The 27,931-nt window shown below is 30.2% G+C and overlaps 4 protein-coding genes across 5 annotated transcripts; 1 reads left to right on the forward strand and 3 right to left on the reverse strand.

The window, feature by feature from the left end:
- Positions 1-3,933, reverse strand: alphaCOP (coatomer subunit alpha). The gene has a single exon (XM_074125128.1). It carries the CDS (start codon positions 3,838-3,840, stop codon positions 196-198), a length of 3,645 nt encoding a protein of 1,214 aa, XP_073981229.1. The 5' UTR covers positions 3,841-3,933; the 3' UTR covers positions 1-195.
- Positions 3,934-4,073: 140 nt separating this feature from the next.
- On the forward strand, positions 4,074-21,161 carry LOC141452733 (Golgi-associated PDZ and coiled-coil motif-containing protein-like). The gene is made up of 10 exons (XM_074125131.1): positions 4,074-4,229; positions 5,887-6,014; positions 15,570-15,771; positions 16,054-16,210; positions 16,284-16,392; positions 16,474-16,590; positions 17,928-18,044; positions 18,232-18,347; positions 19,022-19,126; positions 19,979-21,161. The coding sequence occupies exons 1-10, from the start codon at positions 4,142-4,144 to the stop codon at positions 20,373-20,375; spliced, it is 1,536 nt and encodes a 511-aa protein (XP_073981232.1). The 5' UTR covers positions 4,074-4,141; the 3' UTR covers positions 20,376-21,161.
- On the reverse strand, positions 7,561-13,975 carry LOC141452732 (uncharacterized). Of its 2 annotated transcripts, none has more exons than XM_074125129.1 (10): positions 13,868-13,975; positions 12,951-13,107; positions 11,967-12,146; positions 11,738-11,863; positions 11,038-11,199; positions 10,741-10,941; positions 10,510-10,654; positions 9,350-9,551; positions 9,015-9,213; positions 7,561-8,387 (listed from the first exon to the last, which is right to left on the reverse strand). In XM_074125129.1, the coding sequence occupies exons 2-10, from the start codon at positions 13,071-13,073 to the stop codon at positions 7,629-7,631; spliced, it is 2,097 nt and encodes a 698-aa protein (XP_073981230.1). In that variant the 5' UTR covers positions 13,074-13,107; positions 13,868-13,975; the 3' UTR covers positions 7,561-7,628. The 2 variants fall into 2 exon arrangements, with proteins under 2 accessions (XP_073981230.1, XP_073981231.1); XM_074125130.1 differs by having other exon boundaries at positions 13,785-13,888.
- Positions 21,162-26,810: 5,649 nt separating the features above from the next.
- On the reverse strand, positions 26,811-27,931 carry LOC141452734 (phosphatidylethanolamine-binding protein homolog F40A3.3-like). Its single transcript, XM_074125132.1, has 2 exons — positions 27,380-27,931; positions 26,811-27,010 (listed from the first exon to the last, which is right to left on the reverse strand). Exons 1-2 carry the CDS (start codon positions 27,789-27,791, stop codon positions 27,003-27,005), a joined length of 420 nt encoding a protein of 139 aa, XP_073981233.1. The 5' UTR covers positions 27,792-27,931; the 3' UTR covers positions 26,811-27,002.

The following is a 27,931-nucleotide window of genomic DNA, read 5'->3' on the forward strand; positions in this document are numbered from 1 at the left end:
TTTAAGAAATAAATGTTTTATATTTAAATTTTAATGAATATACAACATATAGAATTAATGAAGTAATTTAAGCTAATAATAATAATAATAATTATACAATAAAAGTATTCTTTCAACATATAAATAAGAACAATAATTGCACTATACAATTTGAATTACTCATTTTTTACAAACGAGCAAAACTATATACAAAAGTTATCGGAATTGAAGAGGACTTATTCTGAGCCCCATAGAATCAGCTCCTATTTCAGCGACAGTACAAACAGTGCAAACTTTTCCTTTGAATTGCGGAAGATAAGACGCCCCACAAAATGGACATTTTTCTTCAGGCTTTCCTTTGTAAATTGGTACGTAAGTGTGTCCACATATAGTAAAAGGATTATGTTCATCATACAGAAGCTGGTGGTCGTCAACTGGGTTTTTATCACAAGCTTGTAACATCTTTCTAGCCTGTTGTGCAACTTCTGGTCTTGGACCCAACTCCAGCATGCGTCTAGCAAACGATGCAGACGTTTTATAATTTTTTAACTTAAAAAATAGATTAATTGCTGTACGTAGAGTAAGAATCTGATGAACCGGCTGCAAAGCACAATGAGTAAAGTATGCGGCCATTTCACATATGCGTTTTTGTTCTTCTAAGGTATTTTTAGGAAGTTCTTTCCTTTTAGTTTCCATCTGCAACCCCAATACATATTCTCGACAAATGTGAAGAAGCTGTTGTGCTTCTGAGATCTGTTGTTTAGTATCAACTATCAGTAACAAGATACTCAACATTAAATTCCTGAATTTCTCAATTGCCTCAGGGAATTTACCATTAGTTGTTAACTGATAACAATGTTGCAATCTAGCCACTAAATCATTCAGTTTGATCCATAAAGAGGGGTGACCCCCTTTGGCTCCAGCATCTTTCCAATTTCTATGAGGATGTGCGTAAACCGATGGAAAGGCTGGCAAGGGAGTGTAAGAGGTTCTGGACATAGAAAATGCAGCCATAAAAAGGGATTTCAGCGGTAGAAATTCTGTAACTCCAACTTGCTCTTTAAGAAGGCGAAATGCAGTTTCAAATGAACCAGCCATCATATGGTCTGCTGCCAGCTGTGAATTGTTTGCCCACACCTGAGTTTGAGGAACACCTTTCGTTGGAGGTACAAAGTAGCCTTCTTCTGACATAGGAGTTACTTCTAAGTCAGGTGGCAATTCTAAATCTTCATCACCTACATCCCATCCATCTCCTTCTTGGGCAGGCGTTGCAATATCTTCGCCATCTTCATCACCAGGAACTTGTTCTTCAAAACCAAGTTGGGCATCATCACCCCAACCATCACCACCTGCATCTTCCATAACCGCAGCAGCAGCAGAAACACCAGTGTTACTCATAACTGCCCCTTCAAATATACCTTTAGAAACCGTTAATAAAGGCCAATTAGATTCAGTTTGTTGAATAGGTGGCGGAGGCATTAAAAGGTTAGCATTTTGATCTACCTCTGGGATCTTGTCGTGACATTCTTCTTTTAAAGCCGCAGCCTCCTCGTTCAATCCATGCGTTGCAGCAGTTAAATAAGCGAGGGTTGTCTGGCCACAATTTTTCAAAATTTTGACTCTTTCTAAAACATCACCTAAAAGCAAATTTCCTAGGAATTGCCCAGATACATCCTTCCTAATTTCAGCAATTTTAGTCATTTTTCTTAATTTTTCCAAATTGCCAGTGATTAAATATAAGAAGGATAATTTATCAAAATTCTTTGTTCTTTGATAACACATTTCTACAACTTGATGATTCCCTTGCATAAGTGCAGCTTGCCCTAAGCGATCCCAACAAGCTTTGTCATCTAAAGCTCTTGCTGCTTCCAAAGCCACTTCAATGTTGCCACATTCTAAAGCCAAGGCAAAACGTGTTTTGTCATCTTTCACGAAATGAAGAGCCACTTCGGGGTATCCTTTCTGTTGTAAATAGGCAATGATAGACAACCCAACAAGTTTAGCATTTCTAACCATGTGCAATACTTCATCATATTTCCGATTAATTAGAGCAAGTTTAAATCTGTATTCCGTAGGGTCAATGCTTAAAATTCTGGACTGACATTCTCTATCCAAACAAAAAACTTGATTACCTTTAACTTTGGTGATATATATAGGTAAATCAAGCGTTCGAATAATGCCGTGGTCTCCATTTGTAATGGCATATTTGATATGGTTGCTAGTAGTGTAAATGAACACCCCATTTTCATCCCAAGAGCCTGACTTTACACGTGTATTTTCATGAATTGAACATAACAACTCTAACTTTCTATTGCATACAGTTACAGTGTGTTTTGCTAATAATGCCACGTGAGTCATATCAGATGACCATACAACATAGCGACACTTAGCAATTTTAGTCTGTGCTAAGGTTCTTTTTTGTTGCACATCAAATAAAGTTACACTTTCAGAATCTCTTAACAAAAGCATACCCGTACCTGCATAAAATATTTCATCACAGGAAGGAGTAACAACCTTTTTAGTTACTTCATTTTTTAGGTTTTTGATTACTATTGAATGAGATCTATCTAATACTGCAAATCGATTTCGTGCGACCCAAACTGCAGTAACTCCTGGCATACATTTACCATCGGGAGTTTCAACTGTATGACCATCCGATTGTTTCGACATAATGTACAAGTCGTATACACTGTTTTCAACATTTTCATTTCTGGTACACGCCAGTACTGCATTTTCAGCTACATTATAACCAATGCTGTAAACAGGAATCTTACCACTACCTCTTATCTGCATTATAGGGATATCTTTGGATGTAGCGAAATCTAATTTTCTAATATGTCTGTCCTTTACATACAGCAACACATTTCCCTGTACAGCATAAGCAGGGCGTTCTCTTTCTAATTTAAAAATTATCATACCTGAATCATGACCAGCTGCGAACAAATTGAGAGTCGGATGAGCACATAACACCCAAAATCTTTCATGCTCTCTTCTAAAAGTGTGAAGGCATGTTCTCTTGGTCATATCCCAAACTCTCACACTTTTGTCTTCTGAATTAGAAAGAATCAGGTCTTGTCTTGGATGAAATAGAACGCAAGATACATTATTATAATGTCCTCTACATGTGTCTACCTCCCAAGCCTTCGCTTCATTCATTCTCCATAGCTTAATATGTCTGTCATCAGCTCCTGAAACGATTAAAGGCAAAGTAGGATGGAACATTGCCCAATTCACGCCACGATCATGGCCCTCCAAAACATGCTTAACAACGGCATCAGCTTGTCCAAACAAATCAGTGGAAGATGGATTTTTCAAATGCTCTTCCAATCCACCAGGGCCTGGAGCAACATTTTTCTTCCTAAGGCCCGATATATCCCAAACTCTGACAGTAAGATCTAAAGAAGCAGACACAACAATATCATCTGTAGGATGAAATTGAGCGCACATTACGTAATGATTATGGCCAGTAAGTACACATATGCATGTTCGACTCTGCCAGTTCCATATACGAATAGTCTGGTCATCTGAAGCACTAAGGATCCAAGGATATTCTTGATGAAATACGGTAGTTCTTATGTAATCTAAATGCCCCAATAATGTAAAAATACATCTTCTTTGCTTATAATTCCATACCTTAATTTTATAATCATCGCCACCTGAGACAAACAAAGGCTGCTGTTTATGAAAGCAAATCCCTCTAACAGGACCGTCATGTTCATCAAATTTATCCAATAATGTGCACATTCGATAATCCCACAGCTGTATAACCCCACTGTGTAAACTTGCTAAAATCCATGGCCTTTTATGATGAAAAGAAAGGCCTTTAACACGAGCTGACTTGGTTTCAAACTTAATTAACATTTCGACAACACCACAAACGTGACAATACGACACAATCCACCTAACATCAATCCCAAGCAGTAAGCAATAGCCAGCTGTCCTCAATACATTACACCGGTACACGTCAACAATTATTTTTTTATTGAAATCTCGTCATTAAATTTTATTTTTGAGTAATTATAAATTTAGAAAAGTGGATTTTCTAAAAAATCAAAAAAATTGTAATAATACACTTTATAAATATATACAGTTATATATAACATATATATTCAAGGGACATTTTATAATAACCTTCGTGTCTGATTTGATTTGACATTTCAACATGGCAGTAACAGCTATGAGTTTTCGTTGGCTAGATTTATTAGAAAAGGAATTTGATAAAGCTTACGTCGATCTTGATATTTTGATAGGTGAGTAAATGTAGTTTTTACTTTCAAAGAACGACGAATTTTTAGCTTTACTTCATTCCGTGAAGTTACGGTATTATTTTGCTTCCTATTACTTCATTTCCAGAGGTAAAACGACTTTTATATAGAAAAGTGAGTGTACCGATTAGTAATTTATTTATTAGATTATCTAAATGAGTTGTTTTCGGTTTATTCACTTACGAGTTGTACCGGAGTGAGAGGGTACTTATAGGTATCATAAAACATGAGGCCCCAGTTAAAAAAGAGTGAAAATTTATTGTAAATTGATTTATGTAAGTTTAGCCATACTTACTATTAACTATAAAAAGTTAATCGCAGGATTAAACCATAGGTAAATTATTTTAGGATTAGTTTTACAATGATTTTAAAAATTGTCTTTAAAGTAACAAATGGAAAAGGTACAGTCAGATCGAGGGCTTTGCTGCTCACAGTAAAATTACATATACCTACATTTAGTGTATTTAAGTAAATGTTAATTGCAACTAACTCAAAGCGTTACTTTAATTCTGGTGTTATCTTTGTTGCTTGATGTGATGTACGTCTCCTGAAAGAAATTTTAATGTAATGGTTTTAATAATCCTAGTGCTTTAGTGCCATATAATACCATTTTTGCTCCAACTGAAACCTAAATTATTTTTTAGATCCTTAAATGAGAAATAAAATCGTGTACTAAAAGTCTCGAAAATGCCTGATAAATCTCAATTAGTTGACTCTTTCAAGAATATACCATTCCACAAACAAATAGAGCCCTTCTGAAGTGAATATTTTTAAAGTTGATGTAATAACAACATTTAAAATTGTTTTGCGACTCCTGCCTTATAAAGTGTAGTGTCCTTTTTATAAGAGGAATTAAATATTAGATGACTATTGTTTTCTATTAGATTTGAAACTTGTAGCTGTAAAGTAAGTTAAATGATTCCATGTTAAGAAAGATATAGAACAATGGAGTGTTCGGTTCACGGAAGATAAGGTTCTCTTAGAAGAGGCAGGCTGTACTTTGATTTTTCAGGAGCCTCTTCAGTCGCTCGTACATAGTTTGGTGATGGACAGTTTTGTCTTGATCAGAGAGGGTGCCCCGGATGCCAATGAAAAAACCTTAACTACCATTGTAGATCATTCAAAATAATGTTTAATTAGTAAACGAATACAATGGACAATGTTTTTTATGTATGTGTGTTGCTTACTTATTGACCTTTCTGTTTTCTATTATGTTTCGAAATCTGTTTCATCTTAAAAAATCGTCTTCCTTTTTATCCTATTCGGAAAGAATGGCTGCCTTCATCAGTGCAGATATGTAACGGACGTGTGCTACATGAGAAATGTTCTGGATAAAAATTCTTAAATTTCATACCAGTGACTGTAGTATGCTTCCATCTGCAGCGAAGCGTCTTTCATTTATAGAAAAACTTGTCAAATATAAATGGATCATTATTTTTGTACATCAGCTTTTTGGAAACTTAATTGCACAAAAATTAAACATATTAGTGAAGAATGTAGCAACCTAACCGAAGGGGTCTTTCAAACTAGACTTTAGCTCCCTTATCTCTAAATATCTGGCATTATCAAGAAAGGTTCTTTAAAAAGGCATTTTGCAGTTCTGCTGACATTCTAAATAATCGTACTTCTGTTTTTTTTTCAGGTGAATTAGATAGCGATGAGCCTGAAATGGTGTATGCTGCAAGGCAGAAAATGTCTACCCTTAGTTCCTGTTTTGCACAACTTACCCACAAAGCACAAACAATATTCCAAAACAATGCTAAAGTTGAAGTAAGTGTTAACTTTATTTTATTCTGTAATTTGTTTGCTATAGGTTCATTATTATTTAAAGAAGCATTGAAGTAGCACTTCATCATGGATTTGCATTGTAGATTTGGTGCGTAAGAAGCAAAATTTTTCTTTGTCATTAATGGTAATAAGAATTGCGGTTGAGGGTATTAATTAAATATCTGATCTCTATTGTTTAACCATAATTAAGTAGCTTGTTTTCCTGCACGCGAGCACTCTTTTTTTTTTTAATCCCTAACAGGTTTTTGGATTTTCATCCATTATCAGAGATTGATTAATCAGTTTGGTGTAAAGAATTTAACTTCATCTTTGATTCCGACTCACGCTACTCTTGCTTACTTTAAAGGAAAGCGTCACCGAATATATTCCAGATATATTCTGAAATATGTCGGGGAACTTACTAAGTGGGCACTCTAGCGTAATATGTGGTCTACGCCTGAAGTGGTTTGTATTCCAAATCAGATTTTTCATATGATTATAATAAATGAATAATTAGTGAGGTACGATTTGTAAGGTATTGGTTTGAGTTAGCTCTATAGCCGTTGCAAACTCTTGACTTACTCATAGATTCTCACAACTATCTCATTCCTTGGCTTTCGACGCCCTTCTTCATCTTTAGGCTCTTCTAAGACTACGCGGACCTCTTTCTTCGCCTATACTGTACCAGCATAACCTTTCCAGTTCTACAAAGACTCAAGCCAACTTCTCCTATACATCTGTCACGAATTCAGTGCTTTTACTAAGTTGTTGAGCGCCGTTCTCATCTGCTAAGCCACAAACAACTTGAAACTTTTCAACAATTAGCTTATCTGCTACAATCAGCAACCGTGCCTCTAAACGCAGGCTTTTGAAACCAGTTAATTTATATAGTCAGTTGAAAATGAGTAACAATCAAATTTTTGTTAGAAGATGGTAACAGGGAAATTTTGCATCCAAAACGGAGGTTCTCAGTCAGTGGGGTCATCTCAATTTGTAGGATTAATGATGATCAGGCTCTTGTAAAATTATTATTTTAATGGAGGAAAAGTGATTTGTTAATCCTTTTCGTTAAATTAACTAAAATTTATAACACTTCTTTATTTTGATTCTCTAGTGGTTCCAAATAGTATTGGCTTTTTAAGAATGATTATGAATATTAGTAAAACTAAACTTGAAAGTTATTTTTTTTTTTTTTTTTGAAGCGATTTAGGACGTCCAAATTCATTTAGTCATAATATTAAATAAATTATTTATTTAGTTCTTTTAAAAATATTTTTACAAATTTATTATTTTTAAGTTAAACCTTAAAATCAAAGAAGAGTTCTTTTTTTTTAAGAAGAAGGTAAAATCTAACTTGGTTTAAGATCAGTCTTAATGGCATTAAAAAAAGAATCAAATTATAGAACATATTTAATTTATTAAAAAATACAGTTTTTTGGTAACTTTTTTCTATTAGGCAAGTGCCTAAATTTGAAAATGTAACTTTTTTTTTTGTTTTTACTTAAATACAAAAAAAAGTAGGTAAAATTTGGTAGTAATAAATATCTCCTTTTTTACAAACTATTTTTTTATTTGAAATAACAAAAAGGTTTTTCCACATATTTGAGTATTAAGCTATTAATCATCAGACGAATCTGCATACTCAAAAAATGTATCCTTTCGCCCAATAATCTCAGATTCACTTTCATCTCGATCAGATTTATCTAGTTCTTTTAAAAATTCATTTCGCACAATATTTAAAGGTTTCATGTAAATTAACATTTCATGAATGCTATGAAAAGATTTCTCAGGAAAGCTCTCTTGAAGGAATTCTTCTTTTGTTATGTGTCCTTTAATGAAATTTATATAAGAAATAAGAAATTTAGTTTCTATATTTTCATCTACACTAGAAAACGTTTTGTTAGTCATTTCAGTTTTTTTTACGTTTACTGGACTGTCATCTTCATCTTTACCGAATATGGATTTATTAGACACAACGGTGATGTTTTCAATCTTATTTTTTTGGTTTATTTTGGGTGAACTTATTATACCTGTTAATTTTGATGTACTAAGTGCTTTATTTAAGTATACTAATTCCTCGATGTTATATGACTTTGAAATGTTAGTGTTGCCGTTATTATTTACTTCCAAACTTTTAATTGTTTCCTCTTTATCAATTTTTTGGTCTACATCATCTGTTATTATTTTTAAGACTCCATTACTGTAGTTTGCTTCTATAGCATTTATAGTTTTATTAGGGTTACTCATATCAGTTTCTTCGGTCTTAATGTCGTGGTTCCTTGCATTTGGTGCAATCTTATCAGTTATTTGTGTAATATTTGCGAAGATGGAATCAAATCTGGTTTCATTAATCTCTTCTAACTGATCTTGCAATTCCTTAAAAATAATATATGAATTAACTTAAGACTTTTAAAATATAAAGTTATTACTAAACTACATATATTTTTTTTTTTAAAAGATTTATTAAAATATCTTTATTTTAATGACTAGTACGACCATTTTTTGCTCTGACAAAACCCCCAAAAATAGCAATTTTAAACACAGTAAACTTATTTTGAATCTACAAAATTATTAGTCACACCTTATAAAACTGCAAGACTTTCTTACCAAAAAAGTCATTTGTCCAAAAAACGTTTTTTTGTTTGTCAGTCAGTTATAAAAAAGTTTTATTCATTTCCCTAATTTTTGTTAATCTGTGGAGGAGCTTAATTAGATATAAGGCTACTTTGTTTAAAATAACTTCGCTACAGTACATTCTAACGAAATCGGGTGTTAAGGGTAGTTGCACTTCCGATATTGAAAACCATTGGTATGTCAATTCATTGAATCATATTAAAGTACCGATATTTAGTGCTTCAAGTCTATTTCGAGTTCTAAAGGCGATCTTTTTTTTTTTGCAAAATATATTTTTTATATATTCGTAATAATTTTATACAAGTTTTAATAAATCGCAATGTTATTTTGTATATCAATCGATATACCATTATAAAAAAAAAAACCTACTTCAACACTTTCTGCAACTTGTTCTGCTCTTTTGATTACTTCACGAATCGAATAATCCAAATTCTTATGGTCATGACTGTTTTCTTCGGCTAAAGTGATAATCATATTTTTAGCTTCTGTTATTGTTCTTATTATTTGACTGTTATGTCCTTTTAATGCTTCCATTAAATCTGTATTTTCTTTGCTAAGACTGTTGGTTCTGTAATTAGAAATAATACAATTTGGTTTGAGATAATAATATGTGAGAAAATACTTCAGATAAAGAAAATGCTTAGTTTCAGGTATTCTTTATAACTGAGAGATAGCATTTGCACTTTACAAAGATTTTTACAAACTTGTTGATAAATGTGTAAAGAATTTTTTCTAATATTTTTTCTATTTCTGTCTCATATTCAAATTGATCTTCATACAATTTTTGATATGCCCCACTTTGTGCCGAAAATAAGGATTGAAAATTATTTTCAAACCTGTGGTGTAAATTATTAAAATTCTTTTGAATTTCGTTATACAAATTGTCGACAACAAAATCCTGAAATCCTGCAATAATAAGAAATTAAATTAATGTAATAATTAATATTGAAATGATAAAGTTCAAAATATTGAGAGGTCTTAGTGATTTTTTTCTATTTACTTCTTGTTCTTTGTTTTTGAAACTAAAAGTGGTTCGAAATAAACGACATTTTTTTTATTGTAAATAGAATAATTTGTTTTAGGACGGTAATTGGATAAATTTAATTCATTAATTTTCCAGTGTACCAAAAGCAATTTAGTGCGATCTAAGCATTAAATCAAATTAAAAGCCTTATTCTGGTATAAGATCTTAATATTTAAAGCTTAAGAAAATATCACACAACTGGACTTCACAGATTTCAAATTTTATTGAGAAATTGAAGAGGTTTAACCAAGTTTAATGAATTATCTCTTCCCAAACTTCTTTCTCTAGATTCTCATCCCTTCGGTATCCTGAAATTATTAGGTATATCCTAAAATATTAAAGAGACTACATTAAATTTAATAAAAATCCGAGATAATATGAGATATGTTTTTCGTTCAAATTATTCTGATATGCTATAGAGCATTATTGTTTAAGAAAATTGTAACAAACCCGGACATAATTTATGGTGGACTTTTTTAAATTATCTATTATTATCTCACATTCTCTTAGGCTCGAGAAATAATTGCTAAGGCAACCAAATCTCCAGTTGATCTTCAGAATTTCCGAAAGTGTCCCATAAAGTTGAAAGTAAGGTTTAAAAGTAAAATATGTCATAAAATGCCTCTAGTACTAAAAAACGATTATACGTTATTTTTTTTGTAGCTATTTTTCTTCTTAATATTTAAATTTGATCTCTAGGTTTTTTTTTTTTTACATTTAAAATTTTTTTCTGAATTTAGTGAAAATTATGAAAAGAGGATATATTAAAGAGAACTATTGTTCCAATGGAGTTTAGATATTTTTGGTTTTGTTTGTAAAAAGGCATTATTGTTAGCTTACTATCATTGTCTGTTTGATCTTTAACAATTTGTTGAAATTCATCTTGTAGATTCTTCTGAGTTAGATTAGTTTGGATAATACTTTCTTTTAGTAGGTTTTCCAATAGAGAAATTTTTTTCCACATATCATTATACATATTACTAACCTAAAAAACAGTTTTTAGAACATTCTATTGTTGTATTATCAAGAAATAAGAAATTATGTTCTCTTTTATGATTCTAAAAATTTAACCTTATTGCCAATTTTTTGAGCTTCAGATCTTAATTCTGTTTTTATATTATTTACAATTTGTTCTTGTTCCAAGTTTATCGCTTTTGGACTATCATTCTGGGTCCATATAACTTCGGATTTATTTAAAAGACTATGTAAACCACTGAGTTTATTGTCAATTATATCCACATGTTCTTTTCTTGCTAATTGTTGTTGAGAAGTCTGCAAAAAAAACAATTAATAAATAGATAATCATATTTTTTATGCATTCAAGTTTATAATTGATAAATGGAAGTTAAATAATGTGTATTATGTCACCTTGATATGTTGTAGAATTTCTTTTTGAGTATTATTAATTTTATCTTCTACTTTTAAATTATGAGATGTTAAGATATGGACACTGGAATTAATGTCTACAATTTTGTTGATTATATCATTCTGTTTATTGCCAAGTTTTCCTAAATTTATTTCGGAATTACCCTTTATTTTAACAAAAATGAATTGATTATTATTTTTATTTACTAAAACGTGAAAATGATTGAAACCAATTTAAAAAAAAAAAACATTTATATTGTGTTATAGTTTGATCATATTGTTATATATTTCATCAGCATATATTTCTTGAACTAATCAACCTTAATAAATAAATTTCAGTGAAAGAATTTAGATTACAGTTTACAGAAAAGTAAAATAAAAATATAAGGAAAATATCGTATTTTCATCTAACTTTGGAGATAGTTTTTTAGAAAACTGGCCAGTTTAAACATGGAACAGATTGGCATTTAGTTCATTTATTTCGAATGTTGTTACAAGTGGCGATCAAAGCAGCCATGAATCTATTTTTGATGTATAGCGTTTAAGTTCTATTTCAGTAAATGTAATCTTACCAGTTTAATTAATTATAAGTTTACACAATTTTCTAATTCTATTTGCATTTTAGTTTTCTAACAGCTATTTCAGATTTAAAAAAAAATATATATAATTATTTCCTAATATATAATAAATTTATTAGACATGCCTGTAGTTTATGGAATGAATCTTCCATACGGGATTCCAATAAATTAATCTTATGAAATAATCTGGTATGACTGGCTTCACATTTGTGAATCATTTGTTCCCTTTGAAAATCATGTTTTAGTAATACCTTTCAAATAAAATAAAATAATTAAACTGAGTACTCTTAACACCCAAATTTGGGGGAAAAATACATTGAACGCTTCTCCTTTAATATTTCCTTTTCAAGATACCTCATATACTTCTCTCATTTTTATATGCATTGAAGTCTGCACTGTAGATAATTGTGATTCTATAGATTCAACTTTACTAGACATTCTGGCCATTGTTGTTTCTATTCTGTTTATACTAAACCGGACACTATCTATTATTCTTAATTTGTCATCAATACTACCCAGGAGGGAATGCAGGCCCTGAAATCAGAAAGTTTGTAGTAAACATTACTATTGGATAAAGGAAAGTTCTTATTTCAATTTATAACTACTTAAATTTGTGTAAAATTAAAGTAACTCAAGTAAAGTAAACACCTATTTTGTTAGACTTCTAATTACCGTTGTGTATCATTAAGTTATTTTACAATTATAAATTCGAATCAGTAAAAAATCATAGCATTATAATGGCGAATTCAATGAAGATGAATTTTAAAGAAACAGATCTATACAAAAATTTGGTTTGGCTTATTTATGACTGAAACTAAACTACTCGTATCTCCTTATCTATATACTGGAAAGGAACTTTATATTCCCGAAGCTGGTTTCCGACTGATACAGAAAAGGGTAAACTGAGAATCGACTATTGTGCACATAACATCTCCTCCGTAGTTTGTCTAAGAAAAGAAGCAAATACCCCTTACTGTTTGAGTAACATTCAAATAATACAAATAATAGTAATACAAATAGTAGTAATACAAATAATGAAAACTGGCTACTGCTCTTTGCACAATTTATTATTAATAGTTAAAAAAAATGGTAATGAAGAACTTCGCCAGGTTTCAACGTATAAATTAATCGTATAAAATTAATTTTTGTTAGTAAAAAATGTTTTCGCTCAATAAGTTCTTAGATATTTTTTCATGGAGTGAATTATTAGAACAATAATCATTAAACACAATTAAATACCTTTGCAATATTGAATACTTATGTCTTAAGTGATTCACTCTATGAAAACAATTGCCGTAAAATGAGAGACAAGAGAATTAAAATTATTTATCTATTTACCTGATCTGAAGTTAAATCTCTTGGAAACCATTTATTATTTGTTGATATCGGACTAATTGTATGACAATTTGAAGTAGTTAATAAAATTGTAATAAAGAGCTCTGTCAGCTTCAGTAGATCCATTGTAAAACCATGTCTATCTTTTTGTTATAAACATCTGAAAAAAAAGAAGAGTTATTAGTAGCAAGATTTGAATTGACATTTCAGTATTAAATTTATTTAAAAGAAAATTTTATTAAAAAATTATGTAAATTTCAAATAATTCGTCTATTATTGTTTTTAATTTTTGAAAAATTCTATTATCTTATAAGATGAAGGCTAAAAGGTTATCGTTTACGATAGAAAATGAAATTATGCAAATGCTATTCCTTAAAATCGATGGCCTTAATTTTTTTAAGTTGGTAACTTTTACTACTACATTTGGGTTTTATAAATACTACAAATTAGTCGCAATGTTTAATCAGCTTATAATGGCAAGATGTTAGGAACAAAAAAAGCTCCTTTCACTGCCTAACTCATTAACATTCTTTTCATTGCGGGAATATTTAGTTTTGCTTGTTTTATTCTTCAACCACGTTTCTTATTAAAAATTTATTAAATTAAAAAAAATAATTCGTTTTGATCGAAAATAAATTCACAACACTTAAATAAGATATTGCTGTTAGTTTTTAGTTTGAAATAAATTAACTAGTGGTTCTTCGTAGAAATATATCGTTATATTTTGCTTTAAATTTAACTATTTTTGATATTTTTATAAAATTTTAGCTGCAATAAGAGAATGTTTCTTTTGTCAAAGATGATTGTTATTCTGAAGTGATAGAGCTTAACTCTTACTCAATATTTGTTTTTCTTATGTACACATCTAAATTAGATAGTAGGAAGAGATAACTAGCCATTGACGAGTGTATGGTACTTACTATTTAGTAATGAGTTCCAAGATGCGGACTGGATGTCTAGGCCCACCCAAGTGGTGCAGGTCCCCCTTCTTCTTATCATCATTTCTCCCCTCTACATACCTATCTTTCTTCATCTTTATATGTACATCTTTAGATTCCATATAAATGAATAAATATTTAATAATAATAGTAATAAAAAAATAAATTAGAAATTGTGGATTCCCCACAACTTTTATGTTATACTTTGAACTATTTCAATTTTTAGATTTGTGTTTTTCTATTCATTAAAACATGATGTATGTTTGTTTCAAAGAGTTTAGTGCATTTTGTCCAACAATATCCACCCAACTGGTGTTTATAGGTTGTGCAACTCAAAATGCTTTAATTATTTAAGGAACAGGATTTATGATAATTTTATATAATTTGTTTTACATTAAGTTGTTTTTAATTTTATTTCATTTTCACTTTTTTTGCAGTATGGAGGAGCCTCTTTTCGAAATTCTATTTTCAAGTATTTCATTTTTGTAGATTCATTTTTTTTTTAAGAGCTCATTGTGCTCATCAAGTGCTTCATTATATTCTCTAGTTGTAATGAATGATTAGTTATTTGGCGTATGAAACGGAATTTACTAAAATGAAAGTAACAAAAAGAAAGGAACAAGTGATGAAGTTGTTGTTAATGAAAGCATTATAAATATGTATATATAAAAAACTATTCTTCAAGGTCTGCAGTTAATTGGTTACCACCGGAAATTGTGGGCATTTTTATTTTTATCTCTTCTGCGTATAGAGTGATGAACTTTTACGTTTTTACTTGATTTGAGTATTAATTTTTACATAATTATTAAGTATGAAGTGTTCTTCATTAAATGTGTCCTGAGATTGAAATATTAAAACGCCTAATGTTGTTGGGAAATATAAAAAAAATTAAAGGTACATTAGTTTAACATCCATTGCAGTTCTTAGAAGACTGTGATATAGAGTCATATTAGATATCTGGCTGATAATGCCTATACGAAGATTTTTATTGTATGATTCTCATAGTTCATGTTGATTCAATTGAAAAGAATTTTTCATTGTTCATTTCCTATTTTCTGGATTTTTTTCCACTTTACTCTAAGAATGTTGTAAAAAAGAAATTTAATTTATTATTGAAAATTGGTATTTATATTTTTAAGTATAAGTACTTGGAATTGCACTGCTGCATAATATCCTTGATTCTATTCGACAAATTATTTCCCTTAAATTTAAACCGTTTCAGATTTGTAATTATCTAAAAAAAATGGTTCCGCAGAGAAGGTCCCCGTACTGACTAGAGCTAAAGTAACTGAAGGTTGAATTCTCTTCTAGTATCAGATGAGTTTGTTCACCTTAGGTGAACAAAGATCAGTTAGAACAGAATTAAAATAAAAGTTTACTAAAAAAAGCAATGAAAATTATTTATTTAATTAAATGTCCTAGAAACTTTTAAAAGTCAAACATCTAATAATTAATTTAAAATAAAATAATAAACATAAATACCAATTCAAATTGAATTAATTTTAAAACTAACAAAAATAGTAATAGTGAAAATAAAATAATTAATCCAGAAGGCCTCCTTAACATGGAGGTTCGTAAGCCCTAACTGCTAAACTTGCTAAACCATTCAGCGCTAGAACAGTACTATGTTATTATCTGCAAACATATTGTTAATTATTAATACTTAATATTGCGACTTTTCCAGGCTGAACTTGTAGATATGCGATCGTGTTTAGTCGATTTAGAAACTCGTAATGATGAATTGACTGAAGAATTGCACAAAGTTTTAGTACAAGTACATAAGTCTCAATTACAACAGAAAAACAAAGAGGAAGGAACAAATATCGCTACCAGTTTAAATAAAGCTTTGGCTGAAAGATCACCTACACACCGTGCTGCACATTCTGGTAAATGTGTATCTTATTCATACTTATATTTGTAACTAGAAATTCAAATTATAAAATTGTAGAATTACATTTATTACCATTTTCATTTAAGGCGGGTCAATAACTAAAGTCATTGGCGCCCGGTGCTTTATCAGCTCATTAAAGAACCTTCTGAAAAGGTTATCTTGTTATAGGTAACGCTGTTCACCACCTTTATAGATCCCTATGGAGAGAAATCGAAGGACAGCCAACTGATATTCGCTTTTTGAGTCTAGTATTATTAATGTTGTACTATTATTGCAGGAGTCAATATAGATAAACTTATAAGGCATCTTGAAAATTGGAAGAAAAGATTAGAAATAGAAAACGAATCGCTGAGAGCAACCATCGCTACATTACAAGCAGAAGTGTGCGGTGCTAGATTATCTGCCAGATATTTGGACAAAGAGTTAGCCGGCAGGTGATTATCATTTAGTTTTATAATTTATTTATTCGAGAATCATTTATTTATTTGTTGGTAAATACTGTTTTAGAATTCAGCAGTTACAATTAGTTGGCCGTACGGATATGGTTGCAGCTGTTAGGGATAGACTATGGGCCCAGTTAGAAGCTGAAATATTGGTTCAGAGGCAAAAAACAGTGGTAAGATTTATATTAACTCATTTTTGAGCATCTAATTTACCTAATTTCTGTTTCCACACTAAATATTATTGGTATGAATAGGTGAGAGCTGTAAGGCAGAATGACGCTAGAACGCCTTGTGTAGATATTTTTAATACTCCCAGAACAGTTGTATTAAAAAGGGATAATGATTCTATTGGTCTTGGAATATCTATTACTGTAAGTATGTTTGTATTTATACCAGAAAAACATATTGAGTTCATCGTGTAAATAGAAATTAGAAATTCAGTTCCCGTAAGTTTAATATACTCGCAAGAATGTCGTTTTATCACTCATACTACGAGTACTTCACATATTCATGAGTCATCAGTGAATCACTTTTTTTAGTATTTCTTTTTTATTTTATTAAATAAATTTAATTTAGCAGTTACCTGTTATTAAATTTTCTTCAACGTATTGCTGGTTATGTTGGTGACCAGCTGTAAAACGAGTAGGAGGTTTTACTAAATAGAAAAATGTGTGGCATTGATAGGTTTTAAAAAACTGTAACATATTATTAATTTTGAAAATAAAAGAAATGTACAGATTTGTTAATGTGAACCCATCATATTCCAAGATTAATTTTGCTGCAAAAACAAATATGTAAAATTCGAGGATTTTTATTATATTGTCACCAGTGGCCAGAGCCACTTGTAGCGGCCATTGTCTCATTTGTGAAGGCAAAAAGACCTTCTGAAAATCCCTGAAAAGCTGTTTATTAGCTTCTCCTATGAACGTTAGTTAAAAGAGAAATATAAGTAGTATTGTGTTTCTGTATGATTACGACAAAGATCACCCATCAATACTAAGTAGATGGTGAACAAATAATAATAATAATCTATATTCGTCAATTTAGGATGTGTATCTCTCCATGTTTCATCATAATAATAATTCATAATGTGATAATCATCAAAATAGATAATCATAATATTACCGGAGAAATTAGGCCATTACAACTAATTGTTTTAAAAAAAAATAATAATAATAATGAAATAAGGAATGCCTATGTACTGCGAAATATTTCACCGAAATAGTGGATAAGGTAAAATTGAAAGTCTGCAATAACAATAACATAACTTTCTGTTACTACAGTTTTCTTGTGCTTTTGTTACTACTAATTCTTGGAAAGAATTTTTAAGGAAACTTGTTGTTTTCAGAGAACCACTCATTAAAATTTGTATGAAAAGAATTCTATACAATCGTGATAATTGTGAAAGTTCATGTGTGGTAACAAATGGAGTTACCTGTACCCTAAACAGTTAAAACTAAGTGCACAGTAGCTGTGCAAATCGTGGAAACCTAAAAAGCAAAAAAGAAAAAAAAAGTGAAAAACTGTAAACAATTACATCATTAGTTATCGATGTATGATTGGAGTAATTGCACTTCCTACTTCTGTAGGCTAGAGTTGTGCTGTCGCGTTTATTTTTTTATTTATGTTTATTTTACTTGTATTTTTCAAGACAAAGTTAAAATTTGTTTTTATTAACTAATGATAAGTATACTTGTTTGTTAATTAGGGTGGAAGAGAGCACGGTGTGCCAATATTAATATCTGAACTAGAACCCGGTGGAGGCACAGAACAGCTTTATGTAGGTGATGCGATTCTTAGCGTTAATGGAATTGATCTTACTCAGGTATAAGAACCTAATAATTTCTTAAAAATGTACAGAATAAAAGTAAAATTACCATTATACGTAACCTCGTCTATTTGAGATCATACTAAAATATTAAAATTGTACATATTTTCATTATTATATTACGATTTCTAAAAAATGTCTTAAAATCATTTCTTCAGTTTCATGAAATCTGTTTACTTATTAGGTAAGTCATAATGATGCTGTCAAAATTTTAAGCAATCAAGTTGGAGAAGTAAAACTCAAAGTGAAATATGTTGGGCAAGATGAAACTGAAGATGATTCTGACTTAACTCAGTTAAGGTAGTAAAATTTTCAACTGTATTATGTTCATTTTATGTTAGTATTACTTGTTTAATTGCAGTTAAGGCTGTAGTAAAGGTTTGACCAAAGCAAAAAAAAAATAAAAAAAACTTCTGTTAAAAAATTAAATGTTAAAAAGTAAAATCTTCAAATTAATTAACGAATGAGTAAAAATTTAAATAGGAACAATCACAATATGAATACCATATCTATCCTTTCATGTAAATCCATTTATCCAAGTCTTCTCAACTGCCATACTTCCTACGAACCTTCCAAGGCAACTGTGTTTTTGCTGGCCGCATTACCATCTTGAGTGCTTTCTGAGAGGTAGTTTTTTAACACCTTAAAAAGCCTATAACGGCTGTCATCGCAGGATCCACATTTTACGAAATCAAGCCAGTAAGTGTATGCTGGCCAAGCACATACTCGTACTTTATGTACCTTTCTTCTATTTTACTAAGTTAATCAGTTGTAAAATTCTTGAATATATTTATATTCATATATTATATACACCAGACAAACACAATTTAAGCAGCAAGAGCCTTAATTTTTTGTTTTTGTTTTACAAACTCGCTGGGTTTGTGACTTTATTATTAAGTTTATAAATTTACTCTCACTTTTTCAAATATAAAAGTTGTTATAACTATTTGAAAATACTTACGTTAACTTTTCAGATATGGTTTCTTTAATGATGGAAGTCGCGTTGTTAACAGTTACCAAAATGGTTACAACAAAGAACTAACTCCTACTGCGCCACGTACTCCTGAATCTTCCGTGAGGTGAGTAAAACAAATAGTGTCATATTTGTTTTTATTTTTATTTTAGGATTGTTCTGTGAGGATTAATTATTAGTATTTATTCCAATCGTTACCCGAAGTTAACATGATGAAACTGAAGTTTAAGTGCATAGAATTTGAGTTTACGGATTACCAGTTGGAAGGGAAAATTTTCTCTTGGGGTTGATTTAAGATTGTAGGCGATTTAATAATATTACATGTTCGACAGAATAACTCCGCTGATCTTCGAGTAGAAACCGAAAGTACAGTTCTGGGTTCCATATGTTGTAAGAAAAATTGTCATAAAATCCTATAATAGATGAAACCTGGTTAAGTCTGCATCAAGTAAATTGTTGTTTATGTATATATTTCAGATACATTTTACCTTTTATTTCATCTTCGTTATATTAACTGACGCAATTCCAACTTTACATTGCGTTAACTTTTGCGTGACAAGCCTAAACTGAATAAGGTTACGGCCAGAACATGTTCGGTTTTATAGATGTGCCCTGTAACTGTTAAGGAGATTTACTGCGTCAGTATTTATTTTTTATTCTTTTGTTTTTTTACTGAGTAGGAAATCTCTGTAAAGATATTAACGGATGCTCTGACTCCTGACAGCAGGAAGTCGCCTTTGTTGGGATTTGTGGAGCTAATCCTTAGGGTTAGCTTCTTTTTTTTTCAGCTATGAGAACGCACAGTATATTTGTAAGTAAATCGAATGGTGCCTCTATCGATCCTTTATATTAGTATTGGAATGCTTAAAAAGTTTGGTATATTTTTATATTTTTACTTTATCCCACAAGCTCTTTTTTATTTAAAGCAAAATTTCTAAATTTTAATGAATTGTTTCAGAGATGCATCAGAAAGCAGTTATACCAGTAGCCCGCATATGTCTGAAAATCAAGAAGAATCTATTGAAAAGAAATCAACAAATATTGATAATTCATCACCAGTTAAAAAACAAGAACCAATTAGTCCATTACATATTGGTGTGACAACATTGCAAAAAATATTTCGGACTTTAACTCCTAGTGGTGTTTGGAAGGAGCAAGAAAGTGAAGTTGATGGTAAAACAAGTAATGATCAGAGTAAAAATAATATAAATATACCAAATAGTCAGTCGCAGCATTATTTTCTAAATAAATCAGAATCACAAAGAAACGATAAACAGAAAATTTATTACTCAGATACTGTTGCTAACAGTTATGTGGATGGTTTTGGTGATGCCAGTTTTGGTACTCCAGTTTAATGTCCGCACAATTATTACTTATTGCTTAATTTTTAATTAGAACTGCATTGCTTATGCTATGCTAAGATGAATGCAGTTTCGATAGGTTTGCTTCATATTTTTTAGTAAAAAGAAATTTGCTGAAATATATTTAAAGCTAAAATTTTAATAAAATTTAACGGTCTTTACGCATAAATTATTCTAGAGAAAGAGCGAGAAAAAATAAGAAGAATTATTTAAAGTCAGATTCGTTAATATTGCATACTATTAGTATAAATTATTTTTATAAGTACCATTTATTTGTTTGAAATCCAGCAAATCTCTTGCGATAGTTAGTAAGGACTAAAAGCTACAACTGAAGTCTGGAATGAATGATAATTTTTCTAATATCAAGAGCCTTCTCGACATTAGGTCATTAGTCCTGTTTTCTAACAGAGATCGTTTATTAGGTTAATACTTTCCAGTGGTGAGTTGAGAGAAATGCAATGTTGTTTTCTACTATACTCGTATAACTAAAATTTCTTATTTATATATGTGGCGATTGAAATTATTTTATCAGTCTAGTTCGTCGTTTTTCATTTCAAATATTCAATTATATTTAACTTCATAGGTTATTTTTAATCTCATATCTAAAGCTATAAAATTACTGTCTGAAATAAATATATTCTTTTCATTAAATTTGAAAATTAATGAATGGAAAGATTGGTGTGCTAAGATATTCTTTTCGAAAGTACACTATAGATCAAATATCTATTTCCTTACATTAATTGTCAAGGCATGGGGCAAACTTCAACGTATAACTGTAGACGTTTGGATAAAAGTGGTATTTTGATGGGATAAGATGAATTCGATATATGAAGATGGTTTCTCCTTGAAACCTGCCATTTCAGACTTTATCAGAATTTTGGAGGGTTTAGATTGTGGCTGCGGGATGTTTGATGTTCCAACCTTGTGGTGTAGAGAACGCGAATTGATACTCCTCATTGATAGCCATAAATTGTTTTTGGTGCTTTACAGAAAGCTTCTTATCAAGTCTTAACCAACACGTGGAAGTTCTGCCATGTTTTTCTGTACTATAAACTCAAAATGAAGTTTCTAGACCTTGTAAAGAAATGGGAGCAAAGTAAACTGTTTCGCGATTATTTTTTAAAGTAGATAAAAATTGCTATTTATTTAGCAGACTCCAAAATAATTTTTAGCGATTTTCTCGTGGTTAGGTGTTTCCTAACCCTCAGTAAAAATTCAAAACTGTTTTGTTATTGTGGTATTACCTATTTATTTTACTAAAACAAAAAGCAAGTGTTAAGGGGCATCTGGTAGGGATCAGGGCCCTTATTTTATTGAGTGCTTCGCGGTTTTACCGCGAGTAAGTAAGCGTCGAAGAATTAGAAACATCCATTTTCTAGGTAACAGCCTTACACCCAGGGGCTCGTCCTAAAAGTGAATAGAGTATTTTATTCTGTTAGAAAATTATTTTCAGGTGTCGTGATTTTCACCGTATCACTTGGGATTTGCAAATAATTATAATTTATTGACAAGAATTGTAAATCTTAGCAGTTAATGACCAGGACTGAGATAATGATGAAAAGTTATTGATAATTTAACAGTAATTAGAAGTCAATGAGTTGTATCAATTTGTTTGATTTGTTCGTTGGAAGTATTGGAAGAGAGAAACAGTTGGTGCTGCCGATCTCCAGGATAGAGGTTTATGTTTTAGGAATCAATATATATAAGAAAAACTTCTCTATTTTATAAATAAGCAGGCCCGATTTGAATAAAATAGATGTTATTATAAAAAAACGGTTAATTTAAGATGATCTCATATGTGGACATTTAAATGACAGCAGTATTAGTAAATTATTAATTAGTTGCATGGAAAGCCTAAATTAAAAAGTTTAATGTTATTCTTATTCCCATTTGATGTCGATTACCAAATTTTTTTGTTGCCTCTCGTTAGAAGGGAAAATTGAGTGAATTCTTTCAAATTAGAATGTTAAAAAACGCATTTCCTGCACTTGCTGTAAATAGGTAAGGTAGTTTAATATTAATGAAAATGAATAAATGATAACAACCAATTCAACTTTTTAGAATTTAACTTTAAATTGAGCGAAAATTAAATTTTGCAGCTAGAGTCAAATTATAATACAATCTAACAGTGTATTTAATGGGCTATAGATTACCAGTTGCATTACTGGACAATTAGTTTCATTAATCGTATCCTGAAGTAGGAGATTAATCGAGCAAATTTAGCTTCATGATTAAATTAGTTATGTAACCTTAAAATATTTGAGGCTTATCGCATTCGTAGAATATATGATTTTAAATATAACATCTGTTTGTTTTCTGTTTCACTTGGGCAATTTGATTTTAAAAAAAGCAATTATATTAAGTAAAGTATAAGAAAACAAAAAATTAGAAACGGAATGAAATATTTTAGTTATTATATTCTCAGATATTCAACATGGAATTTCCTACATAGTATAAAATTCAATTTTTAAGATCTGCAAATTCCATAAATGCATTAAATTAATTTAAAAATAGTAATAATAACAATAAGACATGGGCGGTAATGACCGCAGCAATCGAAACGCTCCCTGCTTAAAAATATTAAATAAAATAATACATTTTATAGAATAATTTTTAAAATATTATAATTGAGACTTAAGACAATATAGCGACATTAAATTTTAGAAATATTTAATTATTGTATTTGTTCCTTTTTTATGAAGATGTTTCTTAAAATCAGGTAGTAAAAATCCAGTGTTTATAATATTTAAAGCCTTTAGTTAAACTATAAATGTTCCGAGACTATAATATTTACCTTGAGTGTAACGGTTCATTATATTTGTGGATATCTTACATAAAATTGAAGGACCCAGTTTTTGACGAGTGGTGAGTTTTGCAGAGCGATTCACGAGAGATTCTGGGTGATTGTTATGGATTGATAAGTACTTGCCTGTAGTAGTTCATCTTAAGATGTGACTTCTTTGGATTGCTGAAATTCTTCCCAAAGTATTTTGTATCTTAATTATTGTAACTCAATTTCGGAAGAATGGCACGTCAAAGAAATACGTGTGCTGCTTACTGGATCGTTTTCATTTTCATTTTCTTTTGCCGATCGATTCAGTAACTGAGTTTCTCACTGTACTTTTTTCGAGTGTATATTTTTCTGCCCACCTACATTTTGAACCCTTATCAATTGTGTACGTTTCTCTTTAGTTTCTAACTTTATTTATCGAGACTAAAAGATATAAGATACTTCTGTCATTTCTAACCTTGATAGTAGTTCATCAGGGTGCTAGTATTCCTGAAAAGATTGTTATTTTTCTCTCTTCACGTATTAAGCTCTTATTGCAATTTCTTTACTTTGAATTTGCTTATTAGGTAACGTTAGTATGAATAGAAAGACATTTTTAATAATAAGAATATTTCTAGGATCTTACACAACTGTACAATTACCGTGGATGATAAACAATTTTTGTTGTTGTGTGATACTTGGTATTCTTCCCCATCCATGGCTTAATAATTTATTTATTTCTTCTTGAATACCTTATCGAAATGGTCTGTCTTTTTTTTGTAAACTTTATCCACCGTTTAGTAATGTCAAATAAAAATCGGTAACCTTATCATGACAAAATACAAATCCGTAAAGACCCATATGTTTATAATAACTGTATGATTGCTACTGCAATGTTTAGTTGTAATAAAATGACGATATAAGCAGGAGCGGATGTTGGTCTAATGCTTATGAAACGTGGATTAGTTACTAGGAGATCTTGAGTTCGAATCCCGCATGTTATCTGCTTTCTTGTTAATAAAAATAAAAAAATAAATAGTAAAGCATGTGCTTCCGCCCCGCCACGATACGTAATTGGTAGTTGGACGTTAAGAAATAGGCGATTACTTTACTTAGCTTTTTTTTTTTAACATCAGATTGACTTATAAAGCCACTTCAACACATTAAACGAATAACCACTTTCAGAAAGTTCATTATTATTCTGACATAAAAACTTATTTCTCCAACATTTAACTTAAACATCGTCTCTTGTAGGAATATAAGTTGATTATGTTACATCCAAGCACAATCAAATAGGTTACAAAAATAAATCTACCTAATTTGAAACTCTTGTTCCCTGTTGTATTGTAATTGTGATAATTTGTTGGTTTTTAATTTTGTTTAATTTTTTTTGTTTATATTTTTATTTTTTTCTATTTTAATAACTTTGTGTGAAAAAGAAAAGCCTTTTCTAAAATCTAAATAGTTTGTACAAAATTTCCTCCTTATAAAATTCATGTTCTTTTTTTAAGTGAGTACTTTCATTTTTTAAATTGTATGGATAATTTATTATTGAAATGATGTCATTAAATATTTGTCTAGTCAATGTTTTTTTTTTTTTTTTTTCTACTTTAAAAGTGCAATATTATGTTTAAACATTCCTAGTTGGCAAAATTTTTGAATTTTTAACTGAAAAGCAAAAAATAAAATATACCTATACAATAATGAAAGTGTTTTGTAATGATTAAAAGAAAACATAATAAATTATTAATTAACCAAAATTAACTTGTGTCTATTAAACATAATAGTGTTGTCTTCAATGTCAAAATTTAAAACCAAAAATATCAGTGTATAATTAAAGGATAATTAAAAAATATTTTGCTAAGAGATATTGTATATAAATTTTTGCCTAATCAATTTATAATCCTTTGTATAACATGGTAAATCAATTACAATAATCAATTAATATATACGTACTTTATATTTTTGAATATATACATATATTTTAATTTATTATTTTTTATATAGTAATGGAAATAAAGTTTTGTTACACATAATTAAACGTATTTGCTTATAATAAAAATCTTAAAAAAGTTTAAATTGTTAAATAACAGTAACTTATCCAAGCAGATTATAGTTGCTAAATTTGATATATTAATTTAAAAAAAACAGTTGTCTCTGCGTAATGGACTTAGAAAATTGTACAGAATTCTTTTTGTTATTTCTATTAAATAAAATTTTATGTAGTCCATTTTAGACTAAAATTACAGTTTTTTTTTTTTTTTTAAACTTTTTAATGTATATTCATAAGTTTCATATTTTTTCGAGTTCAGAGGAGAGGGTTCCGTAGGTGGTTTACAGCGGCAACCCTGGGTGAAATAGAAATTTTAAAAAAGAACTAAACTTGCCTCAATGAAATCGCATTTTTGCTGACCATTTTGAACGTGAATATCAGAAACAAAATACCACCAAAACTACACCAGTTTGAGCTTTTTGTAACTTTTTTTTTTTTCGTCTGTGTGTTTTACTTTGCTAAAACCGTCGCATGCGACTGCGAGGACTCTTGTACTACTGCTTTGCCTGTACAGCTCATCTTGGAGCCTAGCTCTTAGTTTCTGGTTCCAATTTTAGTGCACTCAGTGCGATCATCATGCCTTGGGGTCGTTTCTTCATTACTCCCTAAATAGTTGAACAGCTAGATTCTATGTTTAGTATTATTTTCCATACTTCAGAAATAACGCAACTAGATTGCACATTACAATTTCAACGATTACAATCTATATGCTCGTATTTCATCACTAAAAGGCTTTGAACTTTAATGGACACTATAAATAAATTATGTTGCAATTCTGATTTCCAGAGTTTTTGCTAGAATCTCCCTATTGGCGAAAGAAAAGGTTTCTGGTAATAATTAAAACATAACACAATTTCTAAATTTGGCACGGTTTGGCTACATGGAGGAACAGAAAATACAAAAATATTTAAAGTATCCATTGATAGAGATGACATTTTATAAATTACAATTTCACCCGATTAAATCCACAATACAATGGAATAATGAAGGGTTCTTCGTAAGCGTTTTTTCTTAAACTTTACTGGATCACCCAGGCTGGCAGTATTGTCTATCTTATATCGCAAAAAATGTATGGTAAGAACAAGATCGTCCACTCCCTACATCTCTTGTATTGGTTTTATTGAGGTAAGTTCTAAATTGTTCTTTAGTGAATTTTCGGCACTCCTCAGAACTTGTGAAACACACAATGATAACCTTCCCCCTTCAGTTTTTCTACACATTATATTTTTTGTCTCTTCTGCTTAAAAAATGTTTGTTTTAATGGTCATGCCTTTTGGGGACAATAAACAAGAGCATTACCTCCTAGTTAAAATATACTGCCTTATGTAATAATACGTAATTCTTCTTTAAAATAATCATTTAAATTTCAAAGTAAAAAAAAAATTTTATTAATCTAATTTATACTGACTTTATTTATATCCTTTTAATATTGTGATGTAATCAATATCTATAGAATAACAATGGAAAATATGAATATCAAAGAGTTCATTAATGCATAGCTCGTGAACTGCTATTACAAAATGTATACCTTTTGTACCCAAAATACTTCTACATTTTTTTTTTTTAAATCATTGTTGTTTACAGTGGGAAGAAAAATTTAACGCTGTATTTGTCAAAATTTTATTAATAAATTATTCTTGTTTCAACTTTTTTGCGTTGATTTAATTATATGCTCAGTATATAGCAGTATTATTTATATCTGAATCAAAATGATCATATTAATATAAAAATTAGTAGTTTTCCCTCGGAGGCCGGTAATGCGATGAAAAATACTTCGGGCGCCCATTACCTCAGATGGTCAAGTGCCTTAAATTAAAATAAATACATGGAATGAAAAATATGGTTGAAAATACTTTATATACTAGTGTTTAACTTATCCTTAATCATAAAGTTTGATTGAACTGTAATCTGTAAGGAAGATCGCTTGATTACATATGATTTTTAATAATCTTAAACAGTTTTACACAAATACATTAAAAATAAACTTTAAAAAGTAATTGCCAATTTATCAAAACGCCTTTTTTTTTTATACAATAATAATAAATACATAACATTAGTTGCTGAGCTTCGCGTAAACTTTAGGTACATAATCATCCCATTCTGCTTGATAGAAATTTCCAAACATAGGATCGCCAATTTTGTACTTTTTAGCGAATTTTGAAATTGAAAATTTACCTCTATTTTTTCCTGAATTGTTCTTTAGCCTTGGTTCATTGCAAGATAGTTTGTCATTTTGCTTGTACACAAGAAGTACATAACGATGAAGACCAGCTCCTTTTGGTGGTGCAGAACTGATAAATTCGCTCAACACTTCGCCTTTGGTTATATCATTTCCAGGAATATTGACTACCAACCAATGATGCCATTCTCTAAATTTCGGATTCTCTCTGCTTGGGGCATCAGGATCGGTCATGCAGAGAGTATAATATGAATTTGGATCAGCATTCCATTCTACAGATGGTTGATTTTTAACCTGTGTGGGAGTCAGAATATTTCCATCATCAACCTCTTTACCTCCAAATGTCACCTTCAGTTTTTGAGCAGGGGCTCGGCTTATTACATCCGGAACAACTCCGTGTTTTTCCATCAATTTATAATTAAATGAATGAAGTATCGCCAACTTAAAGGAACAGTTGGTTAACGTCCATAAAACAACTTCATTTCATAAAACATCACTGTTTACTAAATAATTAGCAAAAATTAAATAACGCCAAAACTTTATCAGTT

This window comes from Rhodnius prolixus, unplaced genomic scaffold, assembly GCF_049639745.1.
Source record: "Rhodnius prolixus isolate KJV_2025 unplaced genomic scaffold, Rpr scaffold_3, whole genome shotgun sequence".
Classification (NCBI taxonomy): Eukaryota; Metazoa; Arthropoda; class Insecta; order Hemiptera; family Reduviidae; genus Rhodnius; species Rhodnius prolixus.

What these genes read in the sequence shown, in the direction of transcription:
- alphaCOP (XM_074125128.1), bottom strand. Translation starts at nt 3,840, where the DNA reads ATGTTAATTAAGTTTGAAACCAAGTCAGCTCGTGTTAAAGGCCTTTCT.
- LOC141452733 (XM_074125131.1), top strand. Translation starts at nt 4,142, where the DNA reads ATGGCAGTAACAGCTATGAGTTTTCGTTGGCTAGATTTATTAGAAAAG. An exon ending in AAAACAATGCTAAAGTTGAA is followed by an intron (nt 6,015 to 15,569) that starts GTAAGTGTTAAC and finishes CGACTTTTCCAG; the next exon opens with GCTGAACTTGTAGATATGCG. An exon ending in GACAAAGAGTTAGCCGGCAG is followed by an intron (nt 16,211 to 16,283) that starts GTGATTATCATT and finishes ATACTGTTTTAG; the next exon opens with AATTCAGCAGTTACAATTAG.
- LOC141452732 (XM_074125129.1), bottom strand. Translation starts at nt 13,073, where the DNA reads ATGGATCTACTGAAGCTGACAGAGCTCTTTATTACAATTTTATTAACT. An exon ending in AGATCAAACAGACAATGATA is followed by an intron (nt 9,552 to 10,509) that starts GTAAGCTAACAA and finishes TTATTATTGCAG; the next exon opens with GATTTCAGGATTTTGTTGTC. An exon ending in AAGTTGCAGAAAGTGTTGAA is followed by an intron (nt 8,388 to 9,014) that starts GTAGGTTTTTTT and finishes ATTATTTTTAAG; the next exon opens with GAATTGCAAGATCAGTTAGA.
- LOC141452734 (XM_074125132.1), bottom strand. Translation starts at nt 27,791, where the DNA reads ATGGAAAAACACGGAGTTGTTCCGGATGTAATAAGCCGAGCCCCTGCT.